Raw genomic sequence first — 22,557 nt, forward strand, 5'->3', positions numbered from 1 at the left:
TTTGACTTTATCACATTTACTTGTTTTTCTACCTCAATGGCAAGGGTGTTTTTACTGTTTCCTTTGAATGGCAAATCTGATCTATTTATTTTTAAAATATTAATTAATTGCAGATAAAAAAAAAAAGGGCAAGAAAGAACAGGTATTTATGGATACAAGTGCAGTTATTATTGTTATTATTATTATTATTATTCATTTCATTATTTCCTCCTCCGAACTGCTTTCCCTCATGATGGTCATGGGCATGCTGGAGCCGAGACTGCTGAGTCTTTTGGTAGTAGGCGAGGTTCACCCCTGAACTGGTCACCAGCCAATCGCAGGACTATTATCATTCTTATTATATTAAATGTTAACTTAACCGTGTGAAAACCAAAGCATGTTTCTTCGTGCTCCAAAAGGTCCTCATTGAGGCATAAAAAAGAAAGGGCCCGAAAAGCTTCCGGTTCTTTCTGTCAATCACAGCAGCAGAAGTACACTTGACAAACAACGCCCCCCCCCCCCCCCCACACAGTCACACGCCCCTATTCTGTCCCCAAACCCCCTTGGCTCCCCATCCAAATCCCCCTTTAACATCATCCATGAAAGGTTTTTGACGTAAGTATGGAAAAGTGAACGCTTGTTGCCAAGAGGACTTTGAACCCCCCTTTTTTTTTTTTTTTTTTTTTTTCTTCTTCTTTCAAATCAATCTCCCTTTATGTGTGTGTGAGTTGTGATGCAGTGTGGGAGCTCACAGCGGGCCAATTAGCGCAGTGGTCCGACTTGGCTGCTCGTCAAGCGCTCTGGTGGTCCTACTGAGGCAACACAATGGCTCCTGTGAGAAACTACAAGACCGCAAGAAAGAAGAGGCCTGCAATGTGTGTGTGTGTGTGTGTGTGTTGCTAGATATCACCGGATTTTTTGAATACATTCTTTGGGAGTGGCGTAACGTGGCTCAATGGTAGAGTCGGCGTTTCCTGACCTAAATGTTCGGGGTTCCATTGTGACCATGTCGAAGTATCCTTGATCAAGACACTGAACCCCTAGTTGCTCCTGATGGCATGTCATCGGGAGGTGGAGAAAGCTTTGTGAAGCGTTTCACGTATTGAAGGTAGAAGAGCGCTACACAAGTACAGCTCGTTTACTAAAAAAGAAAAAACTAAACTTAATATAAATGTAAATAAATCAAAAACTCACAATAGTATGGGAAAAAACAAATCATATTTTACAGGGGGACTCGAGTAGAAAAAAAATAAATCTTTGCAATATGTTCTATGTGATCCCACTAGTCTCAAAACAACATTTCTCATTTCTGGAATGTCAATTAAAATCCAGACATTTTTACCCATTTCAGAGTCTATTGAAAATTAGTTTACAGTGACTGTGACCCTAGGTAATGACCAATCACAGCTCATCTTTTGGGCAAAATGACCATCCTTGTGTTGCCGTGTTAATACTAGTGGGGTCACAAAGAACATTCAAAAAATACCTCTCCCTTAAGGAGAAAAATACAAAACTAAAGGGGAAAAAATAGGGGTGTGGACTGCAAGAAACCAAAAAGTGAAATACCTAAAAGTGATTAAATCATAAAAAAAATCTATCCACTAAAGCATGCTAAATAAAAAGTAAATACAATGTAACAATGTAGAATAGATGAGGACAATCTGAAAAGTAAGTAAATAAATGCATAAATGCATAGATAGATAAAGAAATAGATAAATAATGATGTGCCACTAGGGGAAGCATTGTCTCATTCTGTTTTTATCTGCAAACATCTGAGTGTGTGCGTTTTTTTTTGCATATCAATGACAACCAGATAGTAGACACACACCAACACGACGACGACATAATTAGCTACGTCGGGAGCCGAGCCAACGTGCACCTCTCGTTGCCGTGGTAACCGGGGAGACAGAATTTTTCTTTTTTTTTCTTTCAGGGAGCACTTACTCACATCCTGTCTGTTATCCACTGCTTTTTTTTTTGTTCATTCATTGGCACTTTTCAAAGCTCTCCTCCAATCCAACCAGACACCCCGCTGGCAGGCATATGCAAATGTGGTGGCCATCGGCACCAATTAAACCCAACACCATAGTTCAAATGGCTTTGCAAATTTGGGATGTACAAATAGATCCGTTACATCACATATTGAATTTAATTTGTGTTTATGTACCGCCAGCTTTGCGGTAACAAAAAACAAACCAAAAAAACAAAGTATACTCCAGTTTTAGAGAATTAATATATACAGCAAAACAAGTCACACAGTGCTAAGATGAGCATCTGGCATGTTTTCTAACATTTATTATGAACGTTTTGTTCAGAACAGAAATATGTTGACTTGACCTTTAAGAAAAAAATGTGCTTGAGGGTCAGTGGTTTGTTAACAAGACACCTGCATTTTGGCTTTTGGGTTAACAAAACATGACATTGCCTGAACAAAGACATCCTGTGATCCTCCCCACACCCAGAAAGTTGAATGTTTTTACTTTTTCCCTGTGCTTTCATTTCTTTTCTTTTTTTTCAATCAACCTTGGAGCTGTGGACCTGACAATTTATGTTTCTTGGCAAGATCACATGCCGTCCTGTCATGCAAATTCCTCCATTTGAAACTTTTTAAAAATCCCAAGAAAAAAAAAAAAGGAGTCCTGTTTTTACTGGATCGGTGTTGTGTAAAAGTACACCGTAAAAGATTTGAGCTTGACTTCCGAGTCACTTTCCACCCTGTTAGCATTGGTCTCCCGGGTGTATCAAATTATCATTGGCCAGCAAAACAGGAAACAGGAAGTATAGTGAATGTGTTTTTCTGCAGAGACACACACAAATCAAACACAAGCACAGTCTCACAACTCATCTCATCACAATCAGGAAGTGATAGGTCTCGTGTCAGCTGTCCGTCAAAGACGGCAGCTCAAATAGTCTTGTGTCAGCGTCCGGTCAGGTCTCACGCTGCCAGATGACGGGGCAATGGCAGTCGATGGCTGGAAGCCTGTCAGGCCGACATTCATGACCTTCAAACCATACGTACTAGTACACGGGGATGGAAGCTTGAATTATTATTTACCAGAGCTTTTCTTTATAAGTTAATTACGCATTTGTACATAAATCGATGGTCTTCAGCTTCCCTTTTAATTTCTACCTGTCTATAGTTTTAGAATTTCATTGTTCACCATATGATGTGAAATCAACTTTTTTTGTTGTTGTTGTAGTTTTTAGCCTTGCTAATTCCTCACCAAAACCCCAAAGGTGGTACTCATCTTTGAGTATTCCTAGTCACTGCTTTTTGGGGTATTAAACAAAAAATGTTTTATGTTATTTTGAGATGTCCTACTTTATAAGCAGTCACTGAATGCACCTCAAGTGAACATGCAAGTGCAGCAGAGGCTGAGTTTTAATCAACCATGGGAGAAAAAATACTCAGCAAATATACCAAAATAACAAAAATGAGATGCTCCTCCTTTAATTTCCTGAACTAGTTTGGAAAATGGACGGACGGACAGATGATGATGGATGTAGCTTAATAAGCCAAGGCCCATGACCTCAAAAGACCTTCATTTTCCGAAGCTGTGAAGAATGAATGTGGTGTTGCCACAGCAACAGATACATAAGTCACATATTGTCGCTGTTTGGTGGAAACAGTTTTTCACAAACTCAAAAAACACCATCTTGCTTTGAGTTCCCTTGACATTGCTTTGTTGGATTTGTATTATGCCCTTTATTGCTTTCACATTCCATTGCACACTCACATCAATGCAATTGAAAAAAAATCACTTATCTGCTACAAAGAATTCCTCATCTATTATGCTGGCCTCAATTAAAAAAGTACAAACACAAAGTCAGTGGCACTTCAAAGTTAAATCTTAAAGGTCTTAAGACAGAAGAAATACAATACATAAAATAATAATCCAATTTAATTGTTTCTCTAGCTGATATTAATATGAAATTGAGAATTATGGAAACTCCATGGCTCACGCGGGTCCTTCTGCAACAAGGCAATACAACGATATATTTGAACCAAACATGCAAATGTTATTGTATCTAACTTTTTAAATTTCAACACATCCAAAAATTGACTGAATAAGCAAACAAAACCCATCCAGACATGAAATACAAATGACAATTACACAGGACTAGGAAATAGAGGTTCTTCAACAATTTTCAGACAAATGTTTGACTAAAGTTCAATGTTTTACTAAAGAGCAGCAATGTATGTTTTCAATTTTTACCAATTTCAATTACATAAAAATAACAGACAAAGTGGGGATGAACAATTTGTGTTTATTTTTGAAATATTAATTTTACCATATCTGGACAATTATATGTAACAATTATACCATGTATTATTATGTATTTTATAAGAATTGATTCAAATACGTTTGGCTTGTACATTATTCTTTTTAAACTTTTTTTTCAATTCTAATTAAACTGGAAGCTAATGATGCTCGTTTCCCGTGCCCTGAGAAAAGAAGGCCTCAATTAGCCGGCATGACCCTTGTCTGAGTTATACATGCACGCACACACACACGCGCACATGCACACACACGCGCATACACACACATAAACTGTGGGTCCCCTTTAGGATTAGCCAATTATTAGACGATCTAGCCCACTAAGAAAGAGTGTTATCGATTGATCATTATTTATGCCTTGAATAATTCAGTTGTTTTAATAGCAAGAAACAATATGAAATCAAAGGGGATAGAAGATCAGAACATTCACAATGATGGGAAGGATGGATTCAAATGTTGCCTGTGTGTTTGACATGTAGTGAACACAACAACAGTGAAAAAAAATCACGTAAAATTTGGATTCAGCTTCAGATGTGTTTGCCATGTAAAAGGAAATCACAACAAAGAATAAATGCAGATTGACGTATGACCGATATGTAAAGTGTCCAATGGCTGCGTGAACGAAGCAGAATAGAAATTTGTTTTGGATCAAGGTTTTTTGTTTTTTTGAATGACCATTATAGCTGCTTTCTTTGAGCTCATAAACTACCATGAAAGGCGTTTAAAAACATATGCAATGGCAGAAAGGTCATTGATAAATAACACAAGCTTCATTAAGCTATTTGAAACAGCATAGGTGGTTTTAGCCCTCAAGTCAAACGCTCCGCTGAGGCCTTCAAATCTATCTACTGCTCTACCATGACCACAAGTCCCGAGTGTCAATACACCACTCCTCTACTCACACGCTCACAACTTAGGTCGGCCGCACACTGAGCAATGCAGTCGACTGAACTGTTGTAGAGTGTATTGGGTTTTGCAATGAGGGTTAGGTTCATAAGTGGCCACTGAGGTTTAACTTGCTTGCCGTACCACACAATCACATATAATGCAATGCCTGCAGATGAGAAAGTCAAGCGTAGAGAGTCTCTGTCACGGAAATTTACGAGTCCAAATATCCACACTCTCCTTTTATGTGTTACCCACTTCCTCTCTTTGTATCATTCAACCTGACGTTGAGCCAGCTGATAAAACCAAAATGGCGCAAATGCATATTTGAATGCTAACCAAAGTACCGAGCAACCAAAGTTGTCGTTGCTAATGATGCTTGCGATGTGTTGTCTGTTTGTTTCTCAAGAGCATCAAAGGATGGCGGCAATTAGTTTTGTGTTAATGTAGGATGTCAAAACAAAGCTATTGATCGTGAGGGCTAAGCAGGAGCGATTGATCCATCCGTCAACTCATTACGCCGGCTGGCGCTGGGCCGTCATGACTGCTCCACTGGAGACTCCATCAAAAGTATCTGTGGCGCTGTCTGCGGCCCTGCTTTATTCTTTTTAAAAAATAGCCTCTTTATTAGAAGCCATGATTTGCCCTTTTACTCCATTGATTGTTTTTCACTCTCACGCCTTCTTTGGTCATAAAAGTGGTGGAGCCTGAAAGGTTTGCTCAGGTTTGAAAAAGACTTCTTCAATATAGCAAATCATAGAATTGGAAAAAGTGTCCTCGAGTAAAAAAAAGGTCCATACTTGCGATAAATGTTGAATCTGTTTCGAAAATAATTGGTAAATAGAACATGCTGACATAATCCATTTTTTCTTTTTGTTGTTCTTTAGTGTTTCCTTCCGCTACGTTCCTTTGTAACACTCTGGAAAGGAAGGGACATTGCGAATGACAGGACAAGGGCAAGTACCCTGCGTAATTAGCAAATGGAAAACAAGAATAGTTCTAACATCACACGTACTATTACATCAGAAATGACAGGTTGAGGCATTGTGTTGAATATTAACGTATTATGTCATAAAACTGGAAACTGCCCTGGAGAGATTCATTGCTCCCCAGTACCAGCAGACACACAATAACTTTGTGCTTGAGGACCCTTGTTTTTTTTTCCCGGAAATGAATTCCGAGAAAATGCCGCAACAAAATACGTTATCCAGCGAGGTTAGCTAATGGGCTCAGATATGCGACGTTCTTTGCCCACGTTTGATGTGTTCCATTCAGCCCTTTATCTCTGGCGCACTTTTTGGTGGCACAACAACATCCAAATGGCATGTCAAAGATAATGATCGTGATGGCATCTGGAGGGAGCGCATACATCTTTGTCCCGCTTGTTTTTATTCCTCCCATCTCCTTGTGGTGTCATCTTCGCCCTCGTTGTCTTCCCGCCACCTGCTCCCCCGCCCAACAACAAGTGTCTTATATTTCCAAGCTCATAAATCTTAATGGCGCTACTGGCTGTTCCATTTGACTGGTACGGGAAACTCAAGCAGGAAGAGACCACGTTAGATGAGGAATGACTCTCGTTCACCAGCTTGTCCTTTTTTTCCCGACCTTTTCCATTCGGACCGTGTCCAAGGGACGCTTTCGCACTTTTGTAGTGAGAACCCCAATTTTGTTTCTAATCACGTTTTCATCTCACCAGCCAACCTTCATATTTGTCCTTCAACCTGTGAGAGCTTGATTTTATTTTTATTTTTTGGTCAAGCTGGAATACTGACATGTAATTATACTGTAATACCATTGTGACAATGTCATTAATATTGTAATAATACAATACCATTGAGTAAAGAGCCTTACTTAGTAGTAGTAATAACAACTTTGTAATGGGAATATATAACATTGTGATAACTGCAAATATCTTGGGACTAAAGTTACAAGCGTCAAACGCAGGGGTCAGCAATTTACTTTGACCCCGGGCCAGATTTCTGTCCCAAGAAATCTATCTTGGCCTGATATGTACATTAGGCAAACCCTGATTTTCCCTATTAGCCTGGAAAACTAACCTTGACCGTTGTTATATTCTATATCTTGAAAACCTACCAAAAAAGCTGAACTGAATTTGGAGTTAAAACGAGACCTTTGTAATGGTGGAAGGTGTTTGCTGACTCTCATTTAACATGGATTTGATTGATTCATTCATTCAGAACAGCCAAATCGCTGATTATAAGAGGTTGTGCATATGTTTGCAAGAATATTACATCTCAGTAGGGTTATTTTTTTACTATTCATTTGCTTTTATTAGCTTCAAAATATTCTTCATCAACAAATAAGAAAAAAATAAAATAAATAAGAGCCCTGACTATATGAGAATGAAGTTGGCATTGAATTTGAGCGTGTAGGGTCACAAAATGATATTGTGTGTGATAATAATGTTCAGAGGGAACTGCACATAGAACATATTCATTGTTATCGCTCATGTATATACACACACAGACACACACAGACACACACACATCCTCCCCGTGGTGTGGCTGATGGGTCCCACAGGTGCAGTGGGGCCTGTTGAGACCTTAATAAGCACGTGTGGTTCCTTTGTCCAAGATGACTGAATAATTGTAGCCGGCGTCATTACAAAGCATCTGCCCCACTCTCTTGCCTCATTGTATGTGTGTGTGCATGTTCTTCCTGCCATCAACGCCTTTTTCTTCCCCACAGCTGTCCCATCTTCCAGGATGAGACAACCAGCGTGGAATTAAAGCAGTGACAAGCTATAGTTAGCAGCAAGTGCCACATCAAGAGCAGCACAACAGGCTTGTACAAACATCTGCATGCCCAGATGTAGTACAACGGACAACGGCTGTGATTCATTCATTCGTCTATTCATTCATCCATTCATATATATTTTTTAAAATCTGTATATGTGTGTGTATATAAAATCTTTGCTTGATGGTAATATGTTTTTGTACATTTCGCACAGCACTCAGAGGACTTAGTTTATAAAAAGTGGAACGGCCCCTGATAGCCCAAAGGCTCCCTGTCGTAGTTTATCAAAGCAGAGTTTCATCCATCTGCTGTGCAGGAAGCATTGAAGCTCAAAGGTAATCTGAAGCACGACCTTTGTGGTATTTGCGCTCCGTTAACTAACGCTGTCATGTAAAGGTTGTGAAAGACGAGGGTGATTAAGGGATATGGATCAGAACACACAGGAACATCATCGCGGAGTAAACTTCAGTCCGTTACGATTATGCCATGCTGCACACCAGGATTAGAGGAGTTTGGGATTTTTCTTTAGAATTAGTTAAGTTTTCGCTTTTATTTTTTAAATTTAGTTACATTTAATTTGTAGTTGTTGAGCTGGTTTATTTATTTATTTATCTTGAAATGCCCTCTTTTTATTAGTTTTAGTTTTTTCATATATTGAGTGTGATTTTCTATTTCCTAGTAAATTCCCATGAGCACTTCTGATAGTCGGCATGCCATTTTGTATGTCCGTGTGTTGTGGTGAAATATTGAAAAAGGACATGGCAACACAATGTCAGACACAGTGAGCAACTCTTTGTTTCTTTCAGCAGCTTATTCACATTTATACACTTGTTTTCGTTGTTGTTTATATACTTGCCACTTGTAATTTCCTTTTACAAAAAAAAGACGCACTTTCAGAGACATAGAAGAGGAAAAGAGTCTGTGGTACAGTAGGTCACTTGAAGAAGAGAGAAAGTCCAAAGTCGTTGATTGTCACTCCCTCTGTTTGTTTTGACTCAAAATGACGCCACAGTCCTGTTGTCCATCAAGTAGAAACACTTTGATTATTGAAAACAAATCAAACCAGAATTGCCACTCAGTAGATCGCAGACCTCCGCCAAGTCTGGACAGTTAACAAAAGTGAAAGGGGAAAAAAAAAACATGGTGGAGCGCCACATTTAAGAGTTGTCCATTCATGTGTTAGCAGGCTACTTCTTGGTTCAAGGCAGGGTTGGACCATACCGTTTTTTTTTATTTATTCCAAGGTTAATGGGGAATGGTTCCACTGTGCCTCCACCAACAAAGAAAATTCCTCTCATGAAAAAAAAAACCAAACCCTAAATGGTGGATGGCCATATTGATGATTTGTTTTTTAGCAGGCTACTTCATGGAACCACCTTTTTTTTTTTTGGCATGGGGAAAACGCAAAAAGAAAAAATGAATTCCCTGACAAAACTGAAAAAAACATTGTGGTGTTCAGTATTTGTGTTGGCAGGTTGGAAGAAGATAGGAATGTATCAATTTAATTCTCAGATGGGGCACTTCAATTGACTCAAATGGTAAAATCGGTGAGAAAAAAATCATGGAGAGGAGGCAAATCAGGTCGAGAAAGGAAAAGTCCTGCCAGTTTTGCTTTAGCCACAGGGTTCTGGTTTACCTGCCAGTTGAAGAGAAACTAATTGTGCTTAAAGCCAAACTTTCCGAACCTGATTTTGCTGGTTGGCAGACTTTCTGGTCGATGGTGAACAACAGTTTTAACAGATTATATGGCAAAGTGAAAAAAAAGTCATGATTTTGTTCGAGGAAAACGGTATGAGACATTATGAACTGGATTGGACTCCACCATATGCTTTGTGGGGCTGGGGGGGACAGTCCATTGTGACTTGACAAAAGGACAAAAATATGAAAATAAATTTCTCCACTCACATTTTCACAGGTATTAATACCAAAATCTTACTTGGTAACAAACAAATAAACAAAACACAACTTCTGGACGACACACTTTTACACTTGGCTTAAGTAATACAGCAATGGCAACAAAGTGACTTTTGTTTTGAAGAAGGCAGGGGGAAAACTGTATTTTTTTGTCGTTGTTTTGAATCCAGCATGCACTCTGCCTTCTGCATTATTGCCCAGAGTGGTTGTGCGCTAATGCGACGATAGGCTGGGGTTTATCTTTAACACTTGGACTCCTTGAAAAGCATTCAAAGCATCGAAAGTCTTCATCAGTTTTACGGCTGCAAAAGGCAACCATGGAAAACAAAATGTACAAAACACCTTTGTAATATTCCATCTGTGACCATGCTAATGATGTAACTGCTTAACCCCTTTTATTATTTTTTTAATTTTTGCCAATGTCAGATTTTTGCCGGAAATGACTCTCCATAGTCAAATGGAGTTGCAAAAGCGCCTCATCTCAAGACAATAAGGCAGTTAGATTATTCGCATGATGAGATTTAGTATAACTACAAGTCAAACCAGTGAAACAATTCATCAGATCAAGTACACAAACCAAGTCTTGTTGTCATTAAATGAAGTAAGACCCCTAATTCCACATCATATAATCATCATCATTGTTCTTATTACATGAAGGTCTCTGGACACAAAATGCTTGAGGCTATGATGTGATGATTTTTTGCCCTTTATAGTGACTTCAAAAAAAATCCTTTCATGCATGTTGTATTTACAGTGTGATGCTTGTAGCATGCAGGTGACCATATTTGTGTGTTTGTGTGTATCGAGCAGGAGTGGGCAACACATTCCATTTTTTATTTTTATTTGAGTTATTTCTGATTAATCATTCATTTAAAATATTGTCATTGGATAACATGTGGAATGTATAGGGAAAATGTTCAATTTATGAGAAATCTTGGTTGTACAAGAAAATAAAATAGTTATTTAATGTGATAAATAAATAAATGTACATTTTCCCACTAATAATTGTCCGCCTGGCTCACAGTACTCTTGCAATATCAATAAAAATGCCAATGTGTTTTCTCATGTTGGCCAACAATGTTTAAAAAAAAAAAAGAAAAGACATTCACTTGTGCAAGTATGCTAATCAAATAATGTTAATGATAATATTTTTTGGTGTGCTTTTTCTGTAACATTTTTATCATGTCACAAGATGACTCCAAAGCCTCAGCTAATAGGAAAGGACTAATTAGTATGTTGAAGTAATGCATCTCAAATGAGAGACAAAGATCTTTGGATGTCGGGGAGGAGCTAGCTCGCTTTAGCCTAGGTTTGTCATGATGGAGCGTCTCCTCATGTGCATTACATGCATTTTTTAAGGGTATAAGGTAAGATGAATTTGAAAGGATGTGTTTGACAATCATAGGCGGTGAAGCATTCACAGTTTTGACTATTAATAGATTATTGTTGTAATTGTTTTGAGCAAGAAAGGCAAAATAATAAATCCTTTGCCCACTCCCAGTGTGTAGTGTGTTACTAAATGATGGATGCTCACTCGCCGAGGACACCGACTATCCCGCAGCGACACCCCACCCTCACTCCTCCGCTCCACCGTCATGCTTTCGACCTTTTCCTCCCAACCCCTTGACTACTCTCTCCATCGCTCCAGCACATCTCCTCATCCCTCTCCGTTGTCCTTTCCCCCCCCCTTTCCCCTTGTGCCATAAAACAATAAGTCTTGAATGTCTGCGAGGAGGCCCTGCGCTAATGGAGCCCATTAGGCCCCGTAATGAAATATACATTACACCATTACAGAGGACTGCAGCGCTCAAATAATAAAACATGCACAATTCAATTTCCTCCTCGGACTGGCGTGAGTGTCTTTCAGCGAGTGTGTGTGTGTGTGTGTGTGTGTGTGTGTGTGTGTGTGTGTGTGTGTGTGTGTGTGTGTGTGTGTGTGTGTGTGTGTGTGTAAAAATGGAGGGACATCGGGAGAAGGTAAACAGTTTGTCTAACACACGCACTCACGAGTTTGAAGCATGTCTGAGTGCTAAGAGGCCTAAGCATTTAATATGAGTTGACCAGAAGAACAGCACCTGCTACCTATCTGACCCCCACAATTAGAGAGGGGGAGGGGAAGCGTTGGAAACTAAAACATAAAGCTCACAAAGTTTATTGAATTAAAAAAAAAGTTCATTTATAGTTGTGATGGTAATAGAATCTGCAATTAATATGCCTTTTCTGCTATCTGGGCTGCCTTAGAGATATATATATTTATATAAAACATGAAATAGAAGAACTGTGGTATATTTTGAAGTTTGTAAAAAGAAAAAAAAATACAGATAGATGAAAAGTGAATTTCACTGGCTAGCGGAGTTAGCCCATACTTTGCTTGGTAAGATAAGTCGGGGCAACTTGAGTGGACTTATCTTCAGGCGGCTCTCACATGTCAACAAGAACAAATTTAAAGGGAGAATATCAGCAGTAATAGGTTTCGCTCTGAGCCGCACATTTCACTTGGTGTTTGCTCACTTTTTAAGTTACAACATTTTTAATTGGCTACATTCATGAGTTTAATGGAAATACATAATGTGTATTTTTTTGCATATCAGGAACTATTCTTCCAAGGCTTTGTATTTAGAATTGGTTTCCAACTCCTGATCTAAAACGTCAAGCTTCTCCCATCTGCAAGGACCAGTTTGACCCGAATAGTCATGAACGTGGTGCAGCCGTGGACACGTCAATCAATCGACCCCCGACACCGGCACAAGTGAAGCATCTGTTACTTTTTAAAACATGTGTGTGAGTGTGTGTGTGTGTTTGTGTGTGGTGGGGGGGGGGTCATCCTGTTACCTCCTATTAAGTCTAATGACAATGTTGCACAGCAGTCCCAACGGTTGGGTCATGTTTTTAAAAGATTGACAATTGGCAATGGCCATCATAAATCCTTCAATTCTATTCAAGCCTAACATAAAGACTGGAAATAAGAACTGCAGTGAAGTGGGATGCTTTGTTAGCTTAAAAGAAAACCCAGATAAATATTATAAGACTGTATGAACTAGATTGTACACCTTAAAAACTGCCGGGTTAAAGATTGGACCGACCAAAGAAGTTTGACTCAACCTTGTTTTGTTTTTTTGGGGTTTTTTTTGCAACACTGGGTTGTTTTGTACGAAAAATAGGTTGCTTTGACCTAACTTCCAGGGTCAGTCCAATTTTTAACCTGAATTAGGTTGTTTTTCACGCAGCATTTTTAAGGGTGTGGAGTGACAGAAAATGGTGTAAGGTTCCTTGGCCCAGTGAATATAGCACATTGCTACATTTGCACCGCCTCCGTATTTTTTTTTTTGTGACTCGATTGCGCTCACACTGTTATTTCATCAAGACATCCAAAGTGGTTTAGCTCTGAGCCCCAGGGCTCAGGGTTGTATTTTTGCATATAATTTGTCTTGAATAAATATTTCAGTGTCATTCATTCCTTCCAGAACTTCTGACTTATTAATATAACTTAAAGAAATAGAAAAAACAAGATGAAATAGATGAAAATCCATTATATTAAAAATGTGGATTAAGCTATGAAACATATTTAAATGTAAATATTACATTTAATTAAATAAATGACAGTTAAGTTTGCGTGTTCATCTCTAATAATTACTCTGGTCAACAATTTTATTCATTGGAGATGCAAGTAAACATTTCTGGATAATTTTATTTTTAGTTGATTCTGAAATTGCCCTCATTTTTTTTCTGTAGTGCATCAAATTTTATTTAATATTTATGAATTAAGAGTTGGTGGAATTATTTATTATTACGGTCCATGGTAAAATCTGTATTGTGTAAGCTTTTATAGATCAAATTTAACAAAGAAATGAAAATATTTCCAAAACCTGATGTTGACCAGTGTTTCTTGTTTGTTTATTTAAATATTTAATATGAGGAGCTAATTAATTGAGTAATTAAATATAAATAAAATGTATAGAAATATACCATTTAAAATATTAACAGTTTTTGTATATTAATAAAATTCAATAAATAAATTAGAGTTACTTTGCGAATATTTGACCAAGCTAATTTGCTGTAATTTCTCTCCCTTTTCTTGTGAGCTGACATTTAACGATGAAGTAGGGTTAGTGTGTGTGTGTGTTTGTTTGTTTGTAGAGGGGCTAATGGTGAGGGGTTGGTAACAATTTGGGCTCAAAATCGCATGGAGCCAAATCCTTCGCCAAACAAAAAAAAAGCAACCTTCATACAGTCTCATATTTACATGAAAAAGCTCCAAGAAGCATTCCTTGTTGAAATGAGTCCAGCCAAAAGAAGCTTTTCCCTTTTTTTCAGGAAAGATGAGAAGGGAAAAGGGGAAGAAGGTGTTTGGCGGATTCTTCTTCTTTTTTTTTTGATTGCCTTTAAAAGTCGTTTTCACATCCTATACAGCGACACCATGCGCTCTCCTCCACGTTCATCCCAGTATATCCAAGTAGACGGGCGAGGCTTTGGCCAGGTTGAGGAGCAGGCCGTGAATCTCCTTAATGTTGAGTCTCATGTGGGGCTCCCTCTGCCAGCAGCCCAGCATAAGATCGTATACCTCTTTGGGGCAGGTTCTAGGGCGCTGCAGCACCCTGCCCTGGGTGATGCACTCGATCACCTAGGGAGAGCAAGGGGGGCGGGGACAAATATGAGAGGTGAATATTCGCTGAAGGTGATGAAGCTTAAGCTTCACCGCGCGGCACGGGAACGCCGTAAAAATATGTCAGCATTCATGAATTATTAACCCGAGTGATGAAGTCGGGCGCAATCGGAACTGACAAGCACACGGATCCGACGTCGCTTCTCGGCGCCGTTTGGAGATAAAAAAAAAATCTTCAAAGATGCTTTGAAATCAGACACCTCATTTGGTACAGCTACACTGTGTAATTCAAGAAATGCATTCTATTACATGCATGTATGTGTGTGTGTGTGTGAAGTGCCTGTGTGTGTGTGAAGTGCAAGTCTACTGTTACTTTGTCAGATGATGTGACCCGTGTCGCCAATTGACCACTGTGGCAAACAAAAATTTCAATACCTCCACACAATCTCATCATTTCCTGTGCAGATCCCTTTTGGGTCAAGAGTTGAAAGGATGGATGCAAAAGGGAAGGTGGAGGCCGAAAGGTTAAACATGGATGTAACCAGAGTGACTTGGAGGGGCAGGGAAATGACTTGAGAGGTCAGATATGTTGAAGGCTAAGCCAAAGGGCTCGAGATGGCAGTCTTTCCCCGAAACTGGGTCAAAATCCAAGAAAAGGGAGATTTGTATGGTTTATGAAATATTCAAAAGACTCTTAATGTGTGGTCATAAACTGAGCATGTGAGCTTTTGGGATGTCATCTTTGAAAGCCCTTTCCAAGTCAAATGGTTACCGCAAGGACAGCAAATTAATCCAAAAAAGAAGGAGGCAATTCTACAAAAGCACTGTTATTACATTTAGATTGGATTATTTTTTTTCGTGTGTGTGCGCGAGAGAGAACGAAATGGAAAAAGTGACGGAAAGAGAGAGAGGGAGAAGCCCGTGCGAGCTAATCCGACTACAAATATATTAGCATAACATTAAGTGCACAACAACTTACTCTTATTAAGTTCAAACTAAACGATTAACATTAGCGTACAAGCTAATAAAAAATACTTAATGACTATTACTTGCTAAGTGGGCTTATCGACGAATTCGTACATACAAGTAGAATGAGTAGGAAATTACAAAAATATTACTATTATACCTTGAAACGGGCTATTTCTGAGGGCAGAGCATTTTCAACTTAAAAATAAAAACAGACAATCCTGTGTGGACAAGACAACAAACGCTGACAGAACATTTTATAAAACCACAAATATTACATCCACATATACATTTTCCTGTGTTGATCAAAATATTCTGTTGCATCTATATCTATCTTCTGATTTTATTTATTTTTACATAAATGCTTGTCCCTCATTAAACAAAATCCCAATCATTTATGGAAATGAGCACAAAATCTGTTTCAGAACTGAATTAATTCCAGAAACGGTGGCAGAAGTGCACCAGTAAGCATAACCAAGATAACGGAAGAACATTTATTCACATATCAATGCTGTCGGGGTTTAGTTAGGACATATTATTTTCAAAATGTGTCCACTGTGGACTAATTATTTAAATTCCTACTCAATTCTGTCCAGAGTATGATGACATGGTGCACTGTACCTCATTATTGGAGAGCTGGTACCAAGGTTGTTTGCCGTAGGTGAAGATCTCCCAGAGGACCACACCCAGACTCCAAACATCACTCTCCGTGGTGAACTTCCTGTACATGATGCTCTCGGGGGGCATCCAGCGGATTGGCAACATGGTGTGACCTCCCACCTAAGGGAGCGCACACACAAGCGGAGGGGAAGGAAAAGCACGGATGAGTTGTGGAGGAAATCATATACAGATAGAGAGAGATGGCAAATAAAATTTGCACAGACATCAATTTGAATGTGAATCTATCAACTGGATGAGTGCTTTTTCAACAAGACTGCAAAATGTTTCACTCCTTCAAAGTGCTTATTGACACTTAAGTAAGTGGAATTTGATGGTCTTCATAATTATTGCAAACCTTGCACCGAATCCAATCCAAAACTCAAAAACCTTTTAGTAAGGCTCAGAACTTGAAAACTATTGAATTGATATTCAAATTCATATTAAAAACAGTGAAGCCATTATGTTCCAGACTCATCCATAAAAGTAAAAATTCCCATTTATGAAAGAGCATTTTTTTGCATAGTGTGGTATGCGTGGGAAACCATGTTGCATTATGGGATGCAGCAACCATTTTAGGCTAGCGTGTGATCTTAAAAACATCAATTTAGTAAAATGAAAGAAATTGTTTCTATGTTTGAAATCAAATGTATTCTACTTTACTCATTTAGATGAGCTTGTGGAGGCTCAAAATGTTCTTGCAAAAATGTATTCTATAAATCAGAAAACATTGTTTAAAATGCATCATTAGCATTAGGTGATTCTGTGTGAGTTCAGAAAGTAATCACAGAAAAAAAAATGAAGGAAATTGTATATGTGAACTTCTAAACATTTAGCATTGAGTAAGAAACTGTACAAAAGCCTAACTATCATGTTCAAACTGGACAATTTCTAAGCAATGTCAATTTGCGTGTTTCTCCTGCATCTCCATATTTGGATAATTTGTGACTTGACTATAATTGGATTCTCTGTGTCCTCTCGCGTGTCCTGATAAAACTAAATAGCCAAAATAAGCAATTAAAAATTCAAAAATGTTTATTGATGTCATATTTAGTGGGCTATCCCCATTTATTGCAGAACCGTCCTTTAAAAGGCATATTTCTGCAAAGACACACACCGCACTAAAACTAAACTATCAGGTTTAATGAATCGAGTGTCACCGACGCTGATGATGAACGCAATGTTTGGAGTAAATGATTGACAATAAAAGCACATTTTAATGAACCGAATGAACGACACATCCAGGTAATAATAGGCCAGTTGAACTCACCCTGAAATTTTCCAAATGATAGACAGCAGTGTGTGCGTGTGTGTGCAAAACATTTGCGTCAATAGCAGTTTAATTGGGTTGTCTCGGGTTAGCAGAGTAAATAATCCAATTAGGATTTATTGTCACCGATGACATCAAACAGCAGCGTCAGCAAGCCAAGAGCAGCAATCAGCGACTAATCATCAACTCGAGGGACTTTTGCTCTTTTCATTAAACTCTAATCACAAATGAGCCTTTGGAGAGCATCTTTGTAATGTGAGGGTGACTGTCACAGTTAGCAACAGGGCGCCAGTACGATATGAATTTTGTCCGTCGTATGGAATCGATTGTCAAGTAATCCCTGAACCACCAAGTAAATGAAAAGGAGTGCAATTCTTCAAAATAGGAAAGATTGTGTTTCAAAATAATGTTATGTGATTTGACCAAATGTAGATGAGCTTCCAGCAAGTTGGGAATAGGAAGTTGGCTGCGATGCACATTTCTCTGTTAGTCCTTTTGATTTTCTTCCATCTGTTCATCCATTTTCTATAGCGCTTGTCCTCATTAGGGTCACTGGTGAACTGGAGTGTATCCCAGCTGAATGGATAAGCGGGGAACACCATGGACTAGTGGTCAGCCAATCGCAGGGCCCATTTAGACAAACAAGCATTCACAGCCACATTAAAACCTACCGACAATTATATCGAGTGCTGACGTACGTCACGAATTATTATCCTTTTAGCATTTGCATTTTTGTCTATTATTCCAGAATCATAATCCAAATACCGTATTTTCACGATTATAAGGCACGGATAACTTTATTTTCAGGTCCGGGTCACCTTTTCACAGCGTAGATGGTTCTGAGTCTGTCTCCTTTGCCTTCCTAACAACACATTGTCTCGCCGCCGTTTTGGACAGGTGTCAATGTATGATTTAACCGATCCACAGAGACAGGACAGACATTAAACAGCTTATTTATTTTAGGCTGCACGATATGACGAGACATCTCGAGTCTTCCTTCTTCTTCAACGTGCCCAAAAGCGAATTAAACCTCGTCTCATATCAGCCGTCTCCTCCATTGCTCCCCGCGAGCATGAATCTCGCCGGCGATTCTCGCTCCGTCGGGCACCGCCGATAGGACAGTCCATTTTCCGAGCTTTATGTCCGTTATTAATGGCCTGCGCGCCGCACTTGGCCCGTTTCTGTGCTAGTCAGCGGCTTATTTAATGGCGTCATAAAATGTGGACGGTCACATAGATAGCCATCAGGTTCTGCCTCCATCTCTGAAGCGCTAAGTCTTCACATGCAAACCTTTCTTCTTCTTCTCTTATCAAGTATGCTTTTTGTTTTTTTCCCTCTAATCTTAATATGGAGCTTTTTATTATGCTTCTCCGCTTGTTGGTTTACTATAGCAGTCAGTATTTTTCTTATCTTGGGAAACCATCTGAATATGTTTCATCGGGAAGCACAAACCTGCTGCATTTATTCTCTTACTCTTGTTCTCAAACATCATTTAGTCACTTATGTGTATGAACTTATGAACCCATTAGACGTTTTGTTTTATTCATCATGGATGATCGTCTTCCCTGAAGATCTGAAATATTAATAGCTCAAGTGCTTGGCCACCTGGTTTTATTGTTTATTACGCCTGCGTTTGGTTGTGATGTTTGTTTGTATGTTACCAGCAGCACAACAATGGACTGAACTGAATTTCCAGTCAACTTTGTGGGAAGGGCATGGCACGGAGCAAGGATGAAACCATTATGCCTTGGTGCCGATCAAGTATTTTCTTTTTTGAATGCATCATACATTATCAGGAGATTCCTAAGTGATGGAAGACAGTAACGATGACGTGTGCTGCCTGAAGGACACCTTTTTTTGGTCTTTTTCTAAGGTTTGGTCTTTTTCTAAGGCCTGTGTGCATCCTGATTTATGTATTTATTAATTTTTCTCATTTGAGAGGCAGTTGGGAAATGGTGAAATATGGTTTTCCTGTTGCCAAAGGTAAATAAAGAAATAAAGAATGGTAAAGAAAATGGACAGCCAAGAGCCCCCCTTCTCTTAGTGGTTGCTGACACTTCCTCTCCTTCCTTTATACTATAATGCGAAACGCTAATTAGAATAATTTAATGAATCTAATTTGTCAACTATAGCAATGTTGTTTACTGTGTCTGAAGCATTTTAGAGCGGCGGATTTAGGGATTAAGTCTCATTTTGAAGGATAATAAAGACTTAATTAAGCCTTAATTATGGAAAATCAAATCAGGATCCACAGACACGTTGCATTTTATTATGTGTGTGTGTAAGATTTAGCTTAAGTGTTTGAAATGGGAAACTATTAGGGTGACAAAATACATCCTGAATGCAGTAGGGGCGGGACAATTCTTATATTTTGGGAGTTTTCGCTAGAGGGACGTGGTATGGTGTATACAGAGTTGTATCGAGTTGCCGGACATAAAAGGGGGCATAAAGTTGAACACCCACAACTGATTAGTAACGGCTATCATGGCTAGCCAATTGCTTCTAAACGTGAATATCAGCATAGCACAAAAACAAACGAACAAAATGCCACTGATGTTTTGACAGAATAATCTTTCAGCCTATTCAAACTATTACTGTTGCATTCATCTGCACTGTTCTCCTCCAAACAAAAAGACATACTATTTTTGAATGCCATCATGAAAGGGGGAAAATCAAATTCAATTGTTTTGTTTTTTATTATAAAGTCATTTTCCTTTTAATTTCAATAGTTTTGTATCATTTTGAACCAAAATCGCTGAATCTTTATAGTCATTACAAAAAAACGAAGACGATTCGCTAGCAGGAGCCAACTTCCTGCCTAGCCTCCTCTAAGAATTGCCAATCACACGGCTGCCAATGTCAACAGGCTATGCAGTTAGACAGAACTGTTCTCTGTCTTTATGTCGCTGTTTAAGTGTTCAAACAGTGTGGCTATATTAACTAATTACCCTAGTTAAACTGATGTCTTGAATATCTCGTGTTTTTTTTTGTCATCTGTCTGTTTCTCAAGATGAACAAAACGGCTTTGAAGCTACGAAAAAAGGTTCTCCAGCTTTATGACAGGGGGTGCTAATGATCCCGGGATGATTCATGCGCCTACCTGTAGAAGAAGAGATCTCCAGTTCATATAGTGAGCAACTGAGGAGCAGTCGTCCATTTATTTTATTTTACATTCGGGGGTTTTCTCACCCCGTTTTTTTTTTTTTCATTTCGTTTAACAATGGAGGATTACATATCCAAACAATTTTCAACTACGGATTTTTGGTCGAAGCAGGAGGTCAACAAAAAAGGAATAGCAACTCCGGAGTTAAAAGGTTTGATTCGGACAGCGGGACATCGAAACGGAGTGATACGCACGATCGAAAACACATTTTTGATTCCATATGCTTTATTGAGTGTTTTATGCGTGAAGACAGCTGATATGAGATTTTAATTAAAATAGTTCAAATTCAATAATGAATAAGTCACACTCGCCTAAAAAAAAATATCAAAATAAACCTACCAACCTAAATTCAATTGGACACAATGCTAGGGATATAGCTATCAGGGGGTGCACGAAGGTGACTGGACGGCGTGGCGGCCATTTTGGAAAAAGTGGGTGTAAGGGAAACCCTTCCCTGGGGCCTTGCGGTGTATGAAGCACAGGGAAGTGGAATTAATTAATTCCAGCATCTCCTTAGGTCGTGCGTTGTAATGGGACGAAGGAGATTGCTCAAAATGTTAAGAGCATACTTTTGTAGGCTAATCAGGTTCTCACTCTGATCAGGGTGGATTGATATTGAACTCTTCCGCATTGAGTGGCTTGACCTGGATACCTAGCGGTGTTAACGAAGGGTCAAGGTGACTCAGGGGGTGTGCGAGTTCTCACTCTGATCGGTGTGGATTGATCCCCAGCTCTTTTTCCCTGAGTGGCTTGACCTGGATACCTAGCGGTGTTAACGAAGGGTCAAGGTGACTCCGGGGGTACACGAGTTCTCACTCTGATCGGTGTGGATTGATCCCCAGCTCTTTTTCCCTGAGTGGCTTGACCTGGATACCTAGCGGTGTTAACGAAGGGTCAAGGTGACTCAGGGGGTACACGAGTTCTCACTCTGATCGGTGTGGATTGATCCCCAGCTCTTTTTCCCTGAGTGGCTTGACCTGGATACCTAGCGGTGTTAACGAAGGGTCAAGCCTTGTTCATGCTATAGCATGCAGGGTGTGGTGGTCCGGAGCAGAAGGACCTTAATCGAGGCTCAGTCTTCTATGAGGGTTAGCCTCGCTCACCCAACAGCACATTGCACCACACACGTTAAAATTGAACTCTAAATGGCGAATTGGAACAGTCTGGAAATTCTTACCCCTAATATTCACATCCCCTAGTCCAGCTTAGGTGACTAGGCCGAGGATGCACCGGGACCTAGGCGATGTAGAGTAGCTTTTCTTTTTCAGCCTTTCCCTCAACAATTACTGCAATACAGGTGAGTTCCCTTTAGGTACTTGGTTGGCAGGTTGGACTTCCCTGGAGCCTCACGATGTACTAAGCACAGCAAAGTTGGAGGAATGGATACAGCATCTCCTTAGGTTGTGCGTTGACATGGGACAAAGAAGATTGCTCAAGAAGAAGCTTTTTTTTTTGTAGGTACAACCCGGAGGAGAGCACTGGGGAGGCACTGCTTAGTCAGGGCTGGCTCCAGTGCTCTTGAACCCTGATCGGAAGAGAAAGGCAGCGGTTCACCGCGGCTGGTTCTCACTCTGATCGGGGTGGATTGATCCCCAGCTCTTCTGCCCTGAGTGGCTTGACCTGGATACCTAGCGGTGTTAACGAAGGGTCAATGCGACTCAGGGGGTACGTATGCGGCCCCCCTGGGTTCCGACTCTAGGAACAAAGCACGCAGGGTGTGGTGGTCCGGAGCGGAAGGACCTTAATCGAGGCTCAGTCTTCTATGAGGGTTAGCCTCGCTCACCCAACAGCACATTGCACCACACACGTTAAAATTGAACTCTAAATGGCGAATTGGAACAGTCTGGAAATTCTTACCCCTAATATTCACATCCCCTAGTCCAGCTTAGGTGACTAGGCCGAGGATGCACCGGGACCTAGGCGATGTAGAGTAGCTTTTCTTTTTCAGCCTTTCCCTCAACAATTACTGCAATACAGGTGAGTTCCCTTTAGGTACTTGGTTGGCAGGTTGGACTTCCCTGGAGCCCTCACGATGTACTAAGCACAGCAAAGTTGGAGGAATGGATACAGCATCTCCTTAGGT

General features: G+C 39.7%; 1 protein-coding gene across 1 annotated transcript in view; it reads right to left on the bottom strand.

Annotated features, from left to right (window-relative positions):
- Positions 1–11,454: 11,454 nt before the first annotated feature.
- The window catches only part of ntrk2a (neurotrophic tyrosine kinase, receptor, type 2a), a 56,627-nt gene continuing 45,524 nt past the window's right edge, over positions 11,455–22,557 (bottom strand). The window contains exons 18-19 of the mRNA XM_085909569.1: positions 16,006–16,164; positions 11,455–14,436 (exon numbers count right to left, since the gene is read on the bottom strand). Of these exons, the coding sequence (XP_085765695.1) occupies positions 14,251–14,436; positions 16,006–16,164 (345 nt within the window). The 3' untranslated portion in view covers positions 11,455–14,250. The remainder of the gene's footprint in view (positions 14,437–16,005; positions 16,165–22,557) is intronic.

The sequence above is a fragment of the Syngnathus leptorhynchus genome, chromosome 4 (genome assembly GCF_054491065.1).
Source record: "Syngnathus leptorhynchus isolate UIUO chromosome 4, UIUO_Slep, whole genome shotgun sequence".
NCBI classification, from domain to species: domain Eukaryota; kingdom Metazoa; phylum Chordata; class Actinopteri; order Syngnathiformes; family Syngnathidae; genus Syngnathus; species Syngnathus leptorhynchus.